This window comes from Gopherus evgoodei, chromosome 5 (genome assembly GCF_007399415.2).
Source record: "Gopherus evgoodei ecotype Sinaloan lineage chromosome 5, rGopEvg1_v1.p, whole genome shotgun sequence".
Classification (NCBI taxonomy): Eukaryota; Metazoa; Chordata; order Testudines; family Testudinidae; genus Gopherus; species Gopherus evgoodei.
In genome coordinates, this window is record NC_044326.1 from 53,338,001 (window position 1) to 53,358,761 (window position 20,761).

General features: G+C 41.8%; 1 protein-coding gene across 2 annotated transcripts in view; it reads right to left on the reverse strand.

The window, feature by feature from the left end:
* KDR (kinase insert domain receptor) overlaps positions 1–6,334 on the reverse strand; it is a 44,213-nt gene extending 37,879 nt beyond the window's left edge. For both annotated transcript variants that reach the window (XM_030564878.1, XM_030564877.1), the window contains exons 1-3: positions 6,114–6,334; positions 2,771–2,861; positions 1,935–2,131 (exon numbers count right to left, since the gene is read on the reverse strand). In XM_030564878.1, coding sequence (XP_030420738.1) covers positions 1,935–2,131; positions 2,771–2,861; positions 6,114–6,171 — 346 coding nt within the window. In that variant the 5' untranslated portion in view covers positions 6,172–6,334. The remainder of the gene's footprint in view (positions 1–1,934; positions 2,132–2,770; positions 2,862–6,113) is intronic.
* Between the last annotated feature and the right edge of the window lie 14,427 nt (positions 6,335–20,761).

Sequence of the window (20,761 nt, forward strand, 5' to 3'; positions counted from 1 at the left end):
CACCTCCTAAGTTGCAGCGCTGTAACCCCCTCACCAGAGCTGCAACTTTGTGATGTAGACAAGCCCTAACAAATTTATTCCAGCATAAGCTTTCGTGGGCTACAGCCCACTTCTTTGGATGCATAGAGTGGAACACACAGACAGAAGATATTTATACATACAGACAACATGAAAAGGTGGAAGTACACATACCAACTGTAAGAGTCCAATCAAATAATAATAAAATAAAATAATGGCTATTCTTTTTTAAATTCTCAACAATAAATAAGCAGCTTTATAAACAAACCTATATATTATCGACCAACTTCTCAAAATTCTGATCATAAATTTAGTAACAAACCTGTGCATGCAGGCGTGCACAGATAATTGATGTCAGATAATCAACAGTGAAAATAGTCAGGGTCTTAGTCTAATGCCATTCTGTGTGTGCAGCTATCTAAACTGCATGCATAACCAAAGGCTTTGCAGTTGCATCCACATGCATTTTATATGGGCACAACTGAAAGCATGAGTTTTGAAAACTTAGTTCTTGAAGTCTATCTGGATTTCCCCATCAGAGTTCAACAGCTGTAAGGCAGACCAAATTTCAGACTTGATCTGAACATTGTCCTGTTAGATAATACAAATGTGAGTGCTATATACAAATACCTTATAACCCTCGCATGTGTGAAACTCCTACTGAAGTCTACAGTAGTTCTGCATGCAAACAGATCAGATCCCAGTATTGATGTGTGGGCTAGGATCTGGAGAAGTAAATTAGGCTACTTGCTGCACATATAGATTTTATTAATTATGGGAACAGGGACTTTTCTATTTATGGTAAGTAGCATATTGACATGTAGTCATTCCACACAAAAATTTGCATACAGAATGTCAATTTCACAAGGCCAAGAATTCCAATATCAGGAAATTGGTCCCCATTTTAATTGTAAAGTCAGCCTGGTCAGCAGGACAGGAGGAAGGGCTGCAGGCACGTAAACATTTGGAAGCTGAAAGACAGGAGGACAAGCTCAGCATGAAGTAATCTTCTATGTGATGCAGATGCCTTACTTACAACTTAAGGTGATCGTTTGTACCATACCTGAAAAATATCTCCAAAAGCTGCCACTAAGAAGAAAAGATGTCATCAAAGATCTCACAGTTTACTATAGAAAAATGTTTCTACCATCACAGCTAAAATATATGCTAAGTTTCTGCTGTTGCATTGTTCTGTTTACTGTTTCACCTACACAAATTTATATGGTGTAGGCAAATGTATCTCTGTGACACGATCTGCACAGAACTAATAAGGATAATGTAAAATACAAACTGAGAAAAAGTTGTTTTTTGAGAGCCAAATACATTTGGCTGGCTTTTTGTATATATTTTTGCACACAAATTGTGTTTCCACATTTTGGATGGAAATGGATGTATTGAAAAACCATGAGATGCCATTCTGCTATGTAAACTTTGTAGCTTGATCAAATGGGAAATGCTAGAAGTCTCATGAAAGAAGCCTGATCTCCCCCACTTCCTTGACTATTATGATGAGATTTCCCTCTCCTGTTTCAATCTACTTTAACCACTTATCGGCACTTTAAGGGACAGTTTCTGCAGTTATTTACTATATAGAATGGCCATAAACTTCAGTTGGAGTTCAATGAAAGGAGAGACTGCAGGATCTGGTACCTATAGAATGGATGTATATTTATATTCTTGTTTTCCTTAAAACCTTGAGGAAAAGTGGACTGGTAATTGCTTTCTTCTTAAGCTGACAGTCTCCAGCTTACAACTGTTGATCTTGAGGCATATGCTTTGCCAAAAAGGCTTTTCTGTGGGTAATCCAACGAACATTACTTCAGAACAAAGCTTTTTGAAATGCCTGTTGCACCATTGTTTTTCTTTTTAATCGTATTGATAGGTAGGAATCCCATAAGAATCTTGTAACCACCTACCTTGCACATAGACATAAATGCTTGTAGTTGCCTGGGTGTCCCTGTAAAAGCACTTGTAGTCCCCAGTGTCATTCCCTATTACTTTTGTAAGAGTGAGCATCTTACAATAGGGGCCATCCCTGCAGTCCGTCACTGCAACATGTTTCTCAGAACTGCTCTGATTATTAGGCAACAGCCACTCCAAAGCTCTTTGACCACTAGCAAAACAAAGGAGGGAGATGTATTAGGGCAAATGGGGCTTGCTATCACCATGCCAGGAAAACTCAGTCCTACTCATTCTTGAATGGTCCATTTTAGCTTCAGGACAAATAGCTATTAGACAAACTTAATTATTTTACATTAAGAAACATGCTAAATCCGATAAATGAGTGCAAGATGCTCAATTCCACACAGCTTCAAGAAAGTTTCTTCATTTGCATATTAAGAAGTGATGAATCTAAGCCACACAAAGACTCAAAAAAAGGGGAGTAATCGAGGTGACAAGGGCTCTGCTTAACCCCTAGCAAACTCCACTATGTTCCAGAGTACTCTCCCCAATCCCAGCTGTTTGCACCCCATCTTTCCCACACAGAAGAGTAGCTAGGGCTACCCAGAGACTACCTTAACACACCTGACACACTAGACTCTTGAGAACATCCCCTGATTAGCCAATAGCTTTTGTTTTGTTCTTTAATCCCCTCATGATGTAACCCTCTAATACTCATCCCAAGGCCTGCAGTGGAGAAGGGGATGGGGGAACAAGGAAAGAGGGAGTAGAAGGAAGGGTCCACCTCTATATCCAAATTAAAGTAATAAATCATTCTCTTCATCATAACGCAAGCCAAAGTTGCCCTTACCTGCAAGTAATAATTAGAGTATCATTTGCAGTTATTGTAAGAATATCTTTTTGGATGCTAAGACTTGGTTGATCCGGAGAAATGAACAAGCCTGCAAAAATAAAATCAATAAATTAATGTGCCAAAAACATATCAGATTCAATTAGAAAAGCACTGTATGAATGTATATGTATGTAGCATGTTTTAAGTTGACCTATTTGCTTAATGTGTTAAACTGTTCTACTGCTTTCCACACATCCCAGTAGAAGTTCAAGAGCTCTGTCATAACAGGAAGAATGGGCAGATGGTCATGAGCTAGCAGAATAGCTCTGCAATTCATAAAGCTCGGGTGGAGTTCCTGTTGTTCTGCATTACCAACTTCAAGGTCTAACAAGAGGATATGGGACATTGAAATAAAGTGAACCTTCATCTGATGATCTCACTCCCTTGGGAAAGGTCTTATAATAAATTGAATAATAAATTTGCCAAGGCTGCTGATTAACGAATTCTGCTAAGAGTTATTTTGCATAGTGCATCATGAACTCAAGGTCATCTGACCCAATCTTGTTTTCCTTTACCATATTTTCTAATGTGTTTCCTTTGTTGCCTGAAACCCTAAGAAAACCTGTTCCTATCAAACTTTACTTGTGAGATTGGTTCCATTGCATTTAGTGAGACTACTCATGTCAGTTAACGCTTGCAAGATCATTTCCAATATTTGTTCTGACGTAACTGTTCAGTAAGGCAGTCTGCGCAAATTTTCAAAGAACACAATGAGATGTTTTCGGCATTTATTACTGTGCTCACTCCCTTTGGGAGTTCTGTGTCCGTAAAGGATGAGTACAGAGATCTGAGTAAGTTCTGAAACATTACCTTGGCCAGACAACGCGGAGCACTTGTACAACAGAAGAATTGATGCAAATATGGATGTAAAAGGAGTCAGTGAGTGAACTTACATAAGAAAATGAACAGTGATGGTACTAGCATACCAGGACACATTTCATTAATCTTTTAACTGTCTGGAAGAAACAGACTAGTCTCCATAACTAAATGTAGCTAATACAATAATTGTAAAGTCTGAGGGTGTGATACTGAGTCTGATTCTCCACTGTGTTGCACCAGTTTTATGCCAGTGTAAGTGCAATATCTTTAGTGAAGTTACATTGGCGTAATGTAGTAAAGAATTAGGCCTGTTACGTTTGCCAGCCATCACAACAGCCATGAATAGTGCAATCTCTCAGTACTAAAATTAAACAAATGTTTCTATACCTAGCAGACAAGCCCGTCTAATAAGAGGAACATGTTATAAAATGCAAGAATTATTTCTTCATTATGAACAGGAATTTCTTCTACAGCCTTCTTTTCTCATTTCCCTTCTTTCCTATTTCAATGCTTCTGATACCATTCAAGTCTGTGATTATAAAGCAGCAAGATGCCAGGTATGGGAAGGACCCAAGTGAGTTATATAGAGAGACAGCTCTGATGAATGGCAATAGAGTTGGTATCAATGACAGTAAAGTCATCCTAGAGCTAGGGGCTTCAATATTTTTCAGGATTTCATTATATTTTTATCAAACCCTTCCTAAGGAGATTCTTTATTGACAGCAGACTTCAGATAATTGATTTCTGTTGCTCTTCACTCTAGAAAGGCACCACTAATGTAAAAACTTTAATTAGGATGGGAAATCAAATCAAAATCAAGATATGCATCTTAGGCATTGCAAATCATGATTTATCTAATCTAACTATCAAGTAAACAGCATTAAATCTTCCTGGAGCAAATCCTGCTCCCATCTGCATGCCTATAGCTCCCACGCCTTCAACGAGACTAGCGTGCAGATAAATAAAAGCAGAATATGGTCTGTACTAAAACTGAGATTTTTTTCTCCCTCATTAAGTGTTGCTTAGTTAGATCTAAAAACTAAGCTAAAGATAAGTTCCATTTAATCAAGGATATTCAGTCTCAATCAAACTGTGACCAACCTCTGTCTAGATTATTTTCTTCAAGGTAGAACATTATGCTATTAAATACAATTGCTCATATGCATATCTCTAAGGAGGCTATTCCAAAAGAAAATGCATTAACTTATGCATGCATTTTAAAAACCCATGATGTACTAACACTAGGATCAATAAAATAGCATTATTTATTGGATAAACATCCAAGTGTCTGACATTAAATTAATATCCATAATAAAATAGTCAAAATGTTTATTTTTGCTCCAAGCATAGGCATTATTTTAATTAATTTTAAAATTCATCCCTATATATTTAAGATGCAATTTCTGCTAACATATTAGCCTCAATATGATTGTTTTCAGTTGGCTTATTCTCAGTTTCTGTAACCTCCACTAATAGAACAGAGGATAGAACTAAGGTATTGTGCTGAATGTAAAGGATTTTGTACCACTTATTCCCCATCCAGTGGTATAATGAACTGGGGATGTTTCCAGCCACTGGAATTAGTCTTGCAGAGGCTGTGGAGGCAGAGGTTGGTTGCGTTGTGTCTTGCATAGCATATTATTAATTCTCCGCAGATAGAAGGAAACTCCTTTTTCTCTCTCTCTTGTTTCTCTTCTTTCATTAAGATTTGCTTTGGGCACGGGAAAGTTTGGCAGAACTCTCCCTCGCTTCCTGTGTTTTCTAGAAAAGATTCAGGGGTGAAATTATGGCTCCAACGCCCGACATGCTAATCAGACTTCGTGGTCTCTCCAAATTCTCCTTGTAAAGCAATAGCCTGTGTACCTGCCTACTCTCCCATGCGAGGAGTGACCAGTCAGGATGTCCTGCCCTTTGCAGCACCTGAACTGTGATAAGGAACAGCCTTCCTATGGAGACCTCAGGGGAAGGAGGAGGGCATGGCCAAGGCTAACACCTTTAACAACAAAAATAGCTCTGGGGCAGATCCTCAACTGGAGGTGTAAATGGTGATAGCTTCCCTTGACTTCCCTATCACAATTCACTCCAGCTGAGGATCGTCCCCAGGCCACAGCAAACACAATCCATGGACAGAGGGTGAAATCCTTGCCTTACTGAAGTCAAGAGCAAAACTCCCATTGACTTCAATAGGGGCAGGATTATTCTCCCCTGCCCCCGCCCCTGTGTCCGGAGTATGGCTCCTCCGAGCCTGCTCGCTTCGGGGGCAGAAACAAAACTCCCATCGCATCCCGGGGGGCCTGTGGAGATGGCCCTCGCCCTGTCCCCGTCAGAGGAGCTGCCCGGGGCTCAGGTATTTCCAGTCGCGGCTTCTCAACCTCGTGTCCCAGCATCTGCGCCCCACTGGCCCCTCGCCGCAGGGGAGGTGTCCCGAGCCGCTGCACGAGCTCCCGGCGAGCACCGGCTGCTCCAGCCCAGCGCCCCTTACCTGGTGCTGGCCGGGTCCCCAGCCACAGCAGCAGCGCCAGCACCACCCTGAGCTCCATCGCAGCCCTGGGACTGGGGGTCCCCACGCCCGGACACGGACTCCGGCTGCTGCCCGGGCTGCACTCGGGTGCCTTCTCCGCCAAGCAGTAATCCTAGCCCCGCGGGCAGGGCTGCTACTGAGGCGAGCCTTTGCTGCGCCCGGGGTGCGGGAATGATCGCTCAGTGCGACCCGGGGGCTTTGCCAAGCATCGCAGCCGCCCGCAGCGCTTCTACTTTGTGCAGGGGGAGGAGTCAGACTCCTGCGGACCCGCCCCTCCTTTCGCCTGGCTCCGCCCCCACAGGGGACCTGGGGTGCAAGCGTCCGCTCAGTCCCGTGCAGTCCATTCTGCTTGTGACAAGCCCAAGGCAGCACCCCAGTCCTGCCCTTCGCTCCCAGCTTGTAACACTCAGCTGGTCTTTTATATGGGGGACCTCACCTCCGACTCTCACCTCCTCTGCCTTCAAACTGGAAGTGGTGCATTGATCTCTTAAAGCATTTGGCTGATCCTGCAGATTCTTTAAATCAAAAACTTCACAAAGGAGCTCCAGCACACTTCGCTGGTGGTGGCCCCTATATATGTATAGATAGATGTATGTGTATTCTTATGGTTCAGGTATCCCGTTATTCACTACTGACTGTATGTGGCAGTACATATGTTCTTGGATCTGGTATAATTTCAGTATTTCCTCAATGTGTCTAGTACATCCTTGATGTTTTAATTAATTGTACTAGGACTGTGATATTTCCAGCCATTAAACTATTTCCCATTCTCACTAATGACCAAATCGAGTTCTTCTTACTCAGACAGCAATACCATTGACACTAATGGGATGGTTGTCTTTAATAAGCCTTGCAGGTTTTTGGTCCACTCCTGACTATAGATATAGTGATATTCAGATGGTGAAAAGCATCTCCAAGCTGTTAAAATATGTTTTTCTGCATACATAAAATACAAAATGGGAGCGATAGCAAAAGCATTTTTTAGAGATTATTGATACACTTGCATTAAAGTAAATGTTGGCAATTCTTTTACAAAAGGTCCTCTTTTGGGGAAACAAATGCAGGTTTATGAAAATTTTTAGCCATATACCTTTTGCATTAGTCTACTTACCAACAAATCTGCATGTGATACTCAGAGCAAAGGAATTAGTGAATGAGCCAGTATTCTAGCTGTTTTACTGTATTTTACTGTTTTTGGAGATCAATACAATTTCCATTGAGATTGCTCCCCTGCAGCTCACTGAAAGACAGTGAAAGCAGCTAAATTTCTATATTGATTTCTGCACATAGATCCAATGAAACATATTACAAGTAAAAGAAGAAACACATAAATCAAAGAGAGTGAAGTGAGCAACACTAGAACAAAATGTACTGTTATTCTCCTGACAGCACTTTATTATGTTAGGCCAGGAAATCTGCAGCCTTTTTTAAAGACATCTTCATTATCCCATAGGTGGGGGTCAGAGACACTTCTAAGTGATTGTGAAATCTCTGGGTGTGACTGCTAAATATCAGACCACTGCTGTGGTTGGTTGTCAAATGAGGTGTATATTTATATATTAGTGATGAATACCTGGAGAGAATCATAGATATCTGTCTAATGAAGACTCTACTGTGGTGACTTTGGGCTAGATTGTGACTAGTACTACACACCTACACAGAAGACAAAAAAAACCCAACCCTTAACTCCTGCCTGGGCTAACATGGACATTGAGGCCAGGCATAAAGGAGTAAAAAGGCACATTCTCAGTCAGAGAAGACGGATGGGGAAGGGAACAGCCATGACTTTTGCTGAGCTGCACAGCTGAACTCACATAAGGAGTGGGGGACTTAATTTGCTACAGACCAGTGACAATTCCTTCCAATCTCTCCCTGGAGCAAACGGAAGCATAAAATTGTGCCTGAGAGTTGTCTCTGAAAGCACGACTCCCATGTCTACACCTGGGATGCTGCAACTCACACACCCCTTGCTCAGAGCTGCCCCTTCAGGTGCAATCTAGCCTTTAAAGATTTGAATTCTGATACAAGTCACATGCAGAAGTTCATATTTATTAGAAATAATATTTTCTGCATAAATAATAGAGCAATGATACAGGGGTGATTCTTAAGTGCTTAAGTGACTTAGGAGCACGTCTCATTGGCTTTTAATTCCATTTAAATTCTCAAGGAAACTGTAAATAGATCAGCCATGGCATATTGCTGATTGAGCTTCATCTAAATGACAATTCTGAAAGTGAAAATTAATTTTATTAGACCTAACCAATGCTGTAAGTAAACATTGCATTTTCTTCCTTGTTTCTGGTTTCAGAGTGGTAGCCATGTTAGTATGTATCAGCAAAAAGAATGAGGAGTACTTGTGTCACTCAATTACAGACCTCAAAGTCGCAATACTCCAAAAAAAAACCCTTCAAAAACAAACTCCAATGAGAAACTGCAGAACTGGAATTAATTTGCTAACTTGACACCATTAAATTAGGCTTGAATAAAGACTGGGCATGGATGGGTCATTACACAAAGTAAAACCTATTTCCTCATGCTAATTTTTCCCCTACTGTTACTCACACCTTCTTGTTAATTGTTGGAAATGGGCCATCCTGATTATCACTACAAAGGTTTTTCTTCTCCTGCTGATAATAGCCCACCTTAATTGATTACTCTGGTTATAGTTAATATGGCAACACCCATTTTCCATGTCCTCTGTGCACATACAACTTCCTACTGTATTTTCCACTGCATGCACCCGATGAAGTGAGTTTTAGCCCATGAAAGCTTATGCTCAAATAAATTTGTTAGTCTCTAAGATGCCACAAGTACTCCTCATTCTTTTGTCTTGTTTCTGTTACTGAAGTGACACCTAAAATAAGATTGGCTAAGATTATGGGAGATGATAACCCATAAAAAGTGTTTTCCCTAAAAACAACTTAGCCAGTTAACAAAGCAAGTCAAAATAAAGGGAGAAAATGGGAATCACTAGCATGAAAATATTACAAGGTCCAATAATTGTATTTTATTGTAATCACTTGTAACTCACTTTACTGCTCCTATATGCAAGCAAATACATTAGAACAAGCTTCCTAAAATATTGTTTGTACAAAATATAGCACTACACTGAATTATTTAATTCAATGAGATGATGTGCAGTTATAACTGTTTGTGCTGTGGCTGCTTCATTTCTCCCACCTCCCAGGCTTGTGGTGCCAATCAGTTTAAGCGCTGCAAGCCTGGGAAGCGGGAGAAGTGAAGCAGCGACATTGTGCTCGGGGAGGAGGTGGAGCAGGGGTAAGCTGGAGTGAGCAGCTGCTGCATGGGGGGGTGCCTCAGGGCGGAGAGGGGGTGGGGAGCTGCCGTGGGGGGGGTGCCTCAGGGCGGAGAGGGGGAGCTGCTGTTGGGAGGGGATACCTCAGGGCAGGGGGGACAGGGAGCCGCAGCAGGGCTCAGGGACGGGGGAGGGCTCAAGGTGGAAGTTTTGCCTAGGGCGTGAAACATCTTTGCACCAGCCCTGTATGTACATGAGTAACTCATGGAGTCCCATTCGATAGGGCTATGTATATGAATAAATGTTTGCAGGATTTGGCCCTTAGTAAGACTGTCATTTTTCTTGTATTGTTTTTTACTCAATGGACCACAGGCATTGGTTTGGTGAAAAGGTACAGAAAAGGGCAACAAAAATTATTTTATGTGTATGGAATAGCTTCCATATGAGGATAGATTAATAAGACTGGGACTTTTCAGCTTGGAAAAGAGTTGACTAAGGGGGGATATGATCAAGATCTATAAAATTATGATGGATGTGGAGAAAGTGAATACTCCTTCTCATAATACAAGAACTAGGGGTCATAAAATGGAACTAATAGGCAGAATGTTTAAAACAAACAAGGAAGTATTTCTTCACACAACTCACAGTCAGCCAGTGGAGCTCCTTGCCAGAGGATGTTGTGAAGGCCAAGACTATAACAGGGTTCAAAAAAGAACTAGATAAGTTCATAGAAAATAGGTCCCTCAATGGCTATTAGCCATGAAGGGCAGGGATGTAAATTCATGCTCTGAAGTGGCCCAAGCTTCTGTTTGCCAGGAGCTGGGAGTGGGCGACAGGCAATGGATCACTTGATAATTACCTGTTCTGTTCATTCCCTCTGAGGCACCTGGCATTGACCATGGTTGGAAGACAGGATACTGGACTAGATGGACCATTGGTCTGGTCTAGTATGGCCTCTATTATGTTCTTTTGAGTGTGTGTGTAGTGACAACTCAAAATAATATGAGACATGTAATTTTTTCACACAGAGCAGATTGTATCAATTTTGCTGTTTCAGATATTTCCTGCTAGTTAGTTTTTTCTTATTTTAAACTTTTCTTTAGTTTAACATGTCTTTATTTGGTGAGCTATCACTGTTAAATTATTGCTGCTGCTTTGTGCCCAAATACAGCAAATCTCTAGAGTGCCAATAGCAAGCTAGGTGTACCAAGACTCGGAAGCAAGCACTGTAGGGGTTTCAGGAACAAGGCCTTGTACACACTAGCCCTAGGGAGGCCCCAAAAACCACTCAGACACACAGCTAAGGGAAAGGGTATTTTACTTGACTGGAAGGAAAGGGTAAGCTTGCAAATATCATAGGCACAGAGCCTAGGCTTAAAAAGTTACAATTCTAAGTGAGCAATAATGTTATGTGTTTGGGCCCTGGAGGCAGTCCAGTCAAGAGTCAGGGCTCTTCAGACCTAGCCCTTGGGGTGCTCTCTCCAGTCCAGTTTCTATTCAAAGCAAACAGGATTTTGTGGGTTTCCAGGCCAGGTTCAGTTAGTGTCTCTCATTGGGCCCCTCTGCACTGACTCCCTGCCCAGCCACTGCTGCTCCCCCACAAGCCCCACATAGACCTGTACTGTCTGGCAGCCACAGCTTGTTCCATACATGGTTCTGCATATGATTCCTGTCTCCACCTTCTTGCCAGCTCCTTCTTGCTGGACAAGGTTGAGAGGCAACTAGAGACAGAGTATATGTTTGTGAAACAAAAAAAAGCCACGCAACTCAAGACACAGCCAATCATCACCTTGGGCATTTTGCTTGTGTGTCTTTACCCTTTCCCTTAGCTTTTGTCTGTCTGGCTCTCTTTTTAGATTGCAAAATCTTTGTAGTGGGGGCAGCAACTGTGCCTTCCTTTATGTTTCTACAGTGTTTAGCGCACTGTGGCCGTCACCGGAAACAAATAATAACAATAAGCCAATTATAAGAATGTAGAAGCCAGTGAAGTATCATGGGGTACCAGGTTAGTTTGTATCCACAAAAACAGCAGAGAGCCTGGTAGCACCTTAAAGAGTAACAGACTTATTTGGGCATAAACTTTCATGGGTAAAAACCCCACTTCTTCCGATGCAAGTGAAGGGATCCAAGCAGGGTAATGATGTGGGCTGAATAGCAAGAGAGAAAGGTGACTTTTGCCACAGCTTTTTGGATGTTGTGGAAGGGAACAAATTAAGGAGGTATTATTTACCCCTTCACATAACACAAGGACTAGGGGGTTTCTTAATGAAATTAATAGGCAGTAAGTTTAAAACAAACATAAGGAAATACTTCTTCACATAGCGCACAGTCAGCCTGTGAAACTCGTTGCCAGGGGATGTTCTGAAGGCCAAAAGTATAATGGGGATCAAAAAAGAATTATAAATTCATAGAGGATAGTTCCCTCAATGGCGATTAGCCAACATGGTCAGGGATGCAACTCCATGCTCTGGGTGTCCCTTAACATCTGACTGACAGAAGCTGGGACTGGATGACAGAGGAGGGACTCCATAAATTGCCCTGTTCATTCCCTCTGAAGCATTTGGCACCTGCCACTGTCAGAAGACAGGACACTAGGCTAGATGGGCCTTTGGTCTGACCCAGTATGGCCATTCTTATGAGAAATGAGGAGGAAGTTGTAGTAGTCATGGCTAAGGATGACCAAGGCCTGGATATGGTCTTAACAGGAAGAATGGAGATGAAAAGAATAATTTTAGAGATGTCATAAAGGCAGAACTGAGATTTGACAGCAGCCTGACATATGGGGAAGAGAAGGGAGGGGAGAATTAAAACGAAATTAAAACAACATATAGAATAAAATCCCAAATCTAAATTTGCATAGATTTGGTTTATATGACCAGGACACATTTTGGATTCACTTGCATAAAATTATACTATGCATATTGCTCTAACCCCTAATGAAGCCACTCAAGTGATGCAAAGGGAGTGGGATTTCTCCCAATTGGAGAATATTATTTCAATATGAGAAGAGTCCTAGCAATCATAGAGCCAGCACAGACAACTCCTAAAGCCCTCTCCCTGTATCCCCAACTGTGCTCAACTGGTGGACAGTCCCTTGGGGACTCAACACTTGGCATAGTCCGGAGCAGCCTACCATGGCTTTGTCTCAGGCAAAACTGTTAGAGAATTCGGGGCTATAACTGGCTCCCTGAATGCCCTCCCCACTGCTGCACTGAATGGATCTTGGACACAGAAGAGAATCTGGCCCTCCGCCCTTCATGTGAGAGTTCATAACTGAGGGATCCTGTAGATGCAGATTGCCTGATTCCTGATTCACTTTCCCCTGAGCAGAGGAGCTAGAAGTCCCTCTAGAGAATGGCACAGATGAAATCTGAGCTTTAAACTCATTGTCCACACCTTGACAGGAAGCACCAGAGGCTTCCAACAAATCACCTCTGTTTTGTTTTTATTCCCAGGAGAATCATCCTGTTTGCCTGCAGTAGTTTATCTAATAAAATTACTTCTCTCTCCCTCAGCCTCTGAACTAGGAAAATCCTGTTTTCTGAAATCAATCAATGGGCAAGATCTGTAAAGTGGGGGGAGCTGAACGTCTTTCCTTAGCTAAACAGGGGGCCAACACACTTTTGTTTATACATCTGCTACTTTGGTGGCCAAGAGCTCATTAAATACAAGACCCAAAAACAGTGAAGCCTCTTGGAAAGGGATTGGGCAAGAGGCTGGCAGCTCCCAATCTCTTCCCCTTCCCTTTCCGGCTCAGTCACGACTCCTCTCCCCAGAGCTGCCATCAGCACCTCCCAGGCAGCCAGGATCCTGGCTTTAGGAGCCTAGCCAGGACAACTAACAGCAGCAGGGCAGACAGGCAGCCTTTTGTTTCCTTAATTATTCCAAACAACATCCTGGGGGAGATATGGGCTGGCGCTGAGGTTCGTAGCCTTTGCTGCTTTAGCTCAGGAGCTTTATAAATGGCCTCTGTGTATATTTTCCCAATGGACCTTTTCAATCCAGCAGCACCTTGCTCAGCAGGGAATGTCAGGTTAAAACACTGTAACATACAGACTGTGCATGAACACAAGTATGGCTAAGCACTAGGGCCCAGAGCCTCAAAGGTATTTAGACACCTAACTCCTGTTGATTTCACCTTTGATGATCTGGGCCTAGGCCACCCATTGATTTTCACATAAGGGTGCCAAAGGTTCGGCACCTAAATGCACATTTTACCTAATTAAAACTGGTCTGATTTTCAGAGCTACTAAGCATCAAAAATTCCCATTGACTTGACTGGGATATGTGAGTGTTCAACACCTCTGCCAGTCAGGTCACTTTCATTTAGTTGACAAATATGGATTTACCTCTAACTTTGGGCAACCAAATTTGAAAAGTTTGGCTTCTGGTCTTGAGCTGTTAAGCCCATTCCCTTCATGTCCTAAACACTTGCCTGGAGGCTGTGAGCCTTGGTAGTACATTTAGTACCCAAGGCCCTGTGCCAAGCAACACATGCAGAGCTCCATCCAGTGTCCTTCCCTCCTGGGACTGTTACTCCCGTCCCATTCTTCCCCGCTCCACCACTGCAGTTTTAACAACAACAGGCCCTTCATCCAGCCAGATCCTGCAGTATGTGTCTGCAATCCCTTTCAGGTTGTGGCAACAACAAAAAGAAGCTTTCACTTGTTTATCTAGTTCAACCTGATGATGCTGTGACCTCCGGTCATCTCCTCCCTGTTTGGAACAGGAAGTCAAGAGGTGGAGCTGAAGCACAACTTTCAGGGCAGTAAACATAGGGAAGGCAATTAGGTAATTCAGTCTCTGTTGTGGCTCACTGGAACTGGAGTCAGACAGCAAGGTGGATGAGGAATCTGGGATAGCACTGTGACTGATGGGTCTTATACATATATATGGTGCCCCTAGCATAGTAGGATGCTATGTGACTGCCTATATCCCATAGGCCTAAGGCCTTCAGAGACTTGAAATGTGTTAAGTGCCCTGTTAATACTACACTTCGAAATGATATAAAATGTCATTTGCAAACAGCACAACTCTGCTCTGTCAGCAAATATCTCAGCCTGTTGATTGGTTGCGAGTAGCATTTGTATTCTTTTCGGTTGACCTTTGCCACTAGGGGAAAATATTCTGTTTACATAACTCTTTGGGAAATGTTCAAACAATTTTATTAAAATGATTTCTACAGCCAAGTAATCAGTGGTGCTAGGAGACCTTGATAGAACTCTTGTCCAGTTTTATGTGACATGAGTGTAGAGCAAGAAGAAGTTGGGAAACTTTAAGGTCCAGTAATACCAATCATTCTCTTAAAGACTGAACTCCTTGAATTTTCCTGGATACTAGACCTGATCTGACTGAATGTCACAGGTCATCCTAATGGTAAATATTGTTGGCATCCTTTCATCTGCGAGACGGTGGGAATTGCAGCCTATGATGTAGGTGGTTTGCAATGTCTCATGTAACTGAACAGTCAAATCTGAGATTTGCATGATCTTTGGCAGTTATTGCAAATGTATATATCTTGGTAGGAAGCTGAAGGCTTGCTACAAGTGTAGTGTACTCCAAAGCCATTTACACTGCTAGCACTGTAAGTATGATGGACCTCTTTTAACTTACGAACCTCAAATCCACTGAGAAGCCATACATTTCAAGGAGTTAAAAATTTCCTAAATGCATGATTGATGGCTATTAATCTGCCGAGCCAGAAGTCAACTCCTGCTGGCTAATGAAAGCCTTTACTGAAAAACAAGAAGCCTTTTTCTTAATAAATATACAAGTTTATCTTAAATAATGGTTTATTTTCCTGTTAATTTATTTCCTCTTCCTTCACCCCTCACTTAACCAGGTGGTGACCACTTTTTCTTCCTAAAGAAAGAACTGTCCCACTAGAGACAGGATCTGCTTCTGTCCAAACCCCATTCAGGGTGGTGAATGGATGACGTTTGGAAAAGAGCATAGTTGGATTTCAGGAAGGATGGATTATCTAATTAGCTTATCAGATTGAAGAGACAGTCCTTGATTTCCTGAGGTGTGTGGAGTCATTTTTCAGTCCATTAATGTGGACTTGCTGAGCTCTTGCAATCAGAAGCCTAACTAGAAAGAAATACTGAGTTTTCTGCACATTTTTTTCTTTTGTAAGTCAATTAATCAATCAATTTATGATAACTTTTTTTATATGTGACCATTCTCCATCCCCTAGCCAAGCAGAAATATCATTGTTAATAACATATTACCCCTTCACTGCTTCCGGCTATTGCCAGAGTTGAATTATCTCCTCTGGACACTTAGTAACTGACACAAGATAGTGGTGCTGCCAGGGTTGCAGATTCAGCAGGAAAGGAAGTGACAGTACAGTTACTGAATTCCCCACCGGGTTTGTGTAGCTTGTGAGGCCATTCAAAGGTTGAAAATATGTTCCACTTAGTTTATTGGAGAGGGATGTAGGTCTAAGAGCAAGCAGTACATGAGATTCATAGATTCGTAAATTTTTAAGACCAAAAGGGCCCATTAGATCATCCAGTCTGATCTCCTGCATAACATAAGCCATAGACAGCATGGGGATCCATCCGGGGAATTCCATTTGGAACACTAGCGATAATCTTTTGACTAGAAACTCTGTAAAAAAAGGGGAAGGAGAATTGGAGGGGATGGTATATTTACTAGTGGCTTGATCCTGCCTTCAGATATACACATGCAGATCACCGAGAAATTGAATAATCTGTGTATTTGAAGGGCTAACAGTCTTCACTGGAATCCTAGGTCCTTCAAAATGATAACAATGCAATCTTAACATTGTGTTAAAATAGTTTTTGAAAGACCATTCCCTCTCATCTCCACACCCCCATGCACACAAATGCATACTTTTTGGAGGCACGGAAATATTTCTTGTACCACACCAAAACTCCCAGGAAACTTGCCCACTATCAACTATGCTGTTGATATTACAGATACACACATCAAAAAGTGTCCACTTCACAGTAGCCTGGTGCAGTGTTTGCAAGAAATGCATCAACCTCCCCATGATCTCAGTGGGAGAATAGATAAGATGACCCCTCCCTGTTGGGCTGGGAGGAGCCAGTCAGAAGAATGGATGCTCCTTCCTAACCAGAATCAGCAGAGATGGACTAGAAACCCAGCAGGACAAGGAAGCAATTCCCCAGTCACAGGAGAGAGGGCCAAAGGGTTTCCTGGAAATCCACTGCATAGCTTAGGGGAGCAGCCTAGGAATGCACCTGCTGACACCTTTCAATTCCATCATATATTTCAAATTTTCCAGACTCTGAAGCCCCCAGGTATTCTGGGTACAAAATCCAACAGACTGGGAAAACTGAAATCCAGGAGGCTACCTGGTCGAGTATTGCCAGATTAACCACTGGGTTGCTGTTTTTCTGCAGTAATTGTGCTTCATTGATGCTATTTTCAGTTCACATTTGCAAAGTAGGTGGCAGGGGTGGGGACAGGTGAAATAATGATTTCACATCCATATCTGAAGGGAAGACTAAGGCATACTGAATATGGAAACTTGTAGTGTGTTAACTACATAGGTGCAAAAGTGGACGGGAACACCAAACAACTGGGCTTAAATGGGTAGGAAAGGAACCATCCCACAGCCATAGCCACATAAAAGTAAACAATGGAAGCCAAGATGTGTGAAGAAGCATCTTGTTTTCAGATTGTAGGATTCTTATACACTTCAACACTCTCTCTGCTTCCCAAACAGAGTAAATGGAATGTGTGCTGTACATCCTCCAGGTTTGCCATCCTCTCTGATTTCCTCCATTTGTTCCCAAAATAATAGACAAAAAGCTTTCACTGGATATTCTGCATAAACCTAAAGTTCGCATCTTTATTGCAGGAAGTATTATGCCAGCCCTGAGGCACTGGCATCACAGGCCTTCTTACACTTTGAAATCTGTTAACTCTTATGGATCAAAAAAGACGCCTGAACCATTCAAGGAAAGAAGACATTGAGTCCATGGTCATTGTACCTGCCAACAAGCCATACTGTATTGCAGGAAGACTGATTTTGAGGGGAGAGGAGTCAAAGCATAGTAACAAGACACTGCACTTGCTAAGTATTAAGTTTGTTGTTGACTGCAACATATTTTTTATCCAGAAAATATAACTGCAAAAAGTATGGTTTAAAAAAGTAATATTCTGTGCCAGCAACGAAGAGTCCTGTGGTACCTTATAGACTAACAGATGTATTGGAGCATAAGCTTTCATATTCACCCACGAAAGCACATGCTCCAATATGTCTGTTAGTCTATAAGGTGCCACAGGACTCTTTGTCACTTTTTACAGATCCAGACTAACATGGCTACCCCTCTGATTCTGTGCCAAGGCTTTGGAGCTGTGCTCTGGCTCTGCTCCAGCTCCAGACAAAAACCTGCAGCCCCACTGCTCCGGAGCTGCTCTGCGCTCCAGCTCTGGGCTCCACTCCAAAGCCCTGTTCTGTGTTCCAGTTCTAAGATTCATAATATCTGCTCATGCAGAGCCTAGATACTATGGTGATTGGCAAACAATGAATAGAAGGACAGATGGGTGGATAGACCTCTTCACTTAGGAAGTAAGAATTGCTCTCTTCATAGATTCATAGCTTCCAAGGCCAGAAAGGACCATTATGATCATCTAGTCTGACCTCCTTTATAAAACAGGCTATAGAACTCCCCCAAAATAATTCCTAGAGAATATATTTTAGAAAAAAACATCTAATCTTGATTTAAAAATTGTCAATGGTGGAGAATTCACTATGACCCTTGGTAAATTTCAATGGTTAATTGCTCTCACCCTTAAAAATGTCTGCCTTATTTTCAGTCTGAATTTGTCTAGCTTCAACTTCCAGACATTGGGTCATGTTATACCTTTCCCTGCTAGATTGAAGAGCCCATTATTAAATATTGGTATTTGTAGACTGTAATCAAGTCACCCCTTAACCTTCTCTTTGTTAAGCTAACTAGACAGAGATTTTTGAGTCTATCACTATAAGGCATGTTTTCTAATTCTTTAATTACTCTTGTGGGTCTTCTCTGAATCCTCTCCAACTTATAAACATCCTTCCATAATTACAGACACCAGAACTGGACACAGTATTCCAACAGTGGTCACACCAGTGTCAAATACAAAGGTAAAATAACCTCTCTACTCTTACTCAAGGTTCCCTTGTTTATGCATCCAAGGATTGCATTAGCTCTTTTGGCCAAAGTTAATGTTCAGCTGATTATTCACCCTGGTCTCCAGACCTTTTTCAGAGTCACTGCTTCCCAGGACAGAGTCCCCCATCATATAACTATGACCTACGTTCTGTGTTCCTTCTCTGTTTTACTTTTACAAAAGGTGACTATAACCATTGCTATGCCCTCACTGTATGTATGTTAATATGGTGTGTCTTTTCTTTCTTGTCTTTTTGCCTTACTCCTGTATTACTGCTACTCTTTGTTTCATACACAGCTTGTAAAAACAGCTTTGTTGCCTGCTAGTCATCTTTTCTAAAGAGCTAATAAGATTTTTCTTTTTCAGGCAAATCTGTGAAAATATTGTAACTGAAGTGGTACAAAACTATTTCAAGCAACTCAAACCATGGATGTCGAAAAATGTTTGGGGGATAAAATGCCTACTGATGTGAAGTGATAACACAGTTATAAAAGGAAACAAGTGAGCAAATATAGGTCTAGGGTTTCTAACTGGCAGCTGACAACTACTGATTAAAAACAAGTATGTTGATGAAAAGGCTTTGCATTCCGTTTCCTTTCCTTAACCCAGTTTGGACCTGTTTGAGCGCAGATTCCTTGAATCAGTCCCAGACACTCACATTCTTTCTTTGGCATATATAGAGGAGTCTAGGAGGTTTACCACTCTCTAAGGATGCAGTCAGTGAAAGTCACTTTCTGTAGCATCTAGCTTTCCCCTTGGCTCTGCATGTCATCAGGAAAAGTGAGTATGGGCTCACTACTTTCTCTTCCGCCCTTTTAACTCCACATGTTTCCTGACCCTTGGCTCTTCTGCTGGGAGGGTTGACACCTGCGCACCAGCTCTGTTAACACAATGACATCCTGTACCTTCCATATGTCCAGAATTCATTATTTTCATTAAACTATCCTGTATGACAGTTACATGACACAGGCATGCTTGATGTTGTACCATCTTTGTAATGTACGAACAAAACCAGATTATTGTTGTGCTTCCCCCTTTTTTCTAGCAATGGAAGTAACTGAACTGTCATGCCTAAAACACCTTGCATTACACTATCCAACTCACTGTTCTTTTTAAATATAGTAGAAATAAGCTACTTGAAAAGCAAAATCTACCTATCAATGTCTAATGGGAAGACTAGAAACAGCAAAATAGCAAAATGCAATGTAATGATCTTAGTACTTATGGAATGATTTCTGAGCACTGCTCTCCAACAGGTATTTTCAGTTTTTCATTTCATTTCCTGCTGCAGTGCTTCTAAGGGAAATATTGCTGAATAGGATACGGGGATCGATGGGAGTGCCCTCTATGTATACTGTGTGAATAGCAAGATACCTACCCTAACAATGGACAACACACCTGTCTTCTGACATCTGGGAAGGAGATCAGCTCTAGTTTGCACAACTGTTTATTCTCATTTACAGATGCAAAAAGGAAGCATTTGGAATAACTGGCTCTTCCATTGCTGTTTACTGATACTGAGTCCAACCCTGAGGCCCTTACACACATATGATTGTGACTGGAACTACTCACACACTAGTGGTGTTGAGAATTGTTCCCTGGCTGTTTACAAGTTTTGGGTTATTAATATTAACATTTTAGTGTGTTTTCATTGAGGGGAAAAAAAGATGTCAAAGAGAACTTTGTTTTTCCTTTACCTCTGCATTCCCAGCCTGATCTGTTGGATGTAGACAGATTTCCTGCTTCTAGGCAGATGCAGTATTCCCAACCCCAAATGTTCAAAAATCATGAGTCATGCTCATCAAAAATCATGAGATTGGCCTTAAAATCATGTGATTATATAAAAATAATGCATGTGATGTTCTTTTTATTTGTCTTCTGCTCTTTGAACCTTTAGGGTGCCCAGGAGATCACATTTTGAAGCTTTCTCCACAGCCACAAGGGCTATAAACTTACTTTTTCTTTAAGAATGAAGACTGCAGTCATCACATATCCACTTGATTCCAGGAGCTGGGGCTTTAAGGAAAATAATAATTATCATGAGACTCATGACAAAATCATGAGAGTTGGCAACACTGCAGATGAGTTGTGTTGCTTCTTTAAGACACTCTTGTTATGCTGGCAAGACAGAAGAGAGCAGCTGCAGCTGAGGAGAATGGTGGTAGCTGTGGTCAAGGATGATGGCTCCACCATGGTTCTCTTA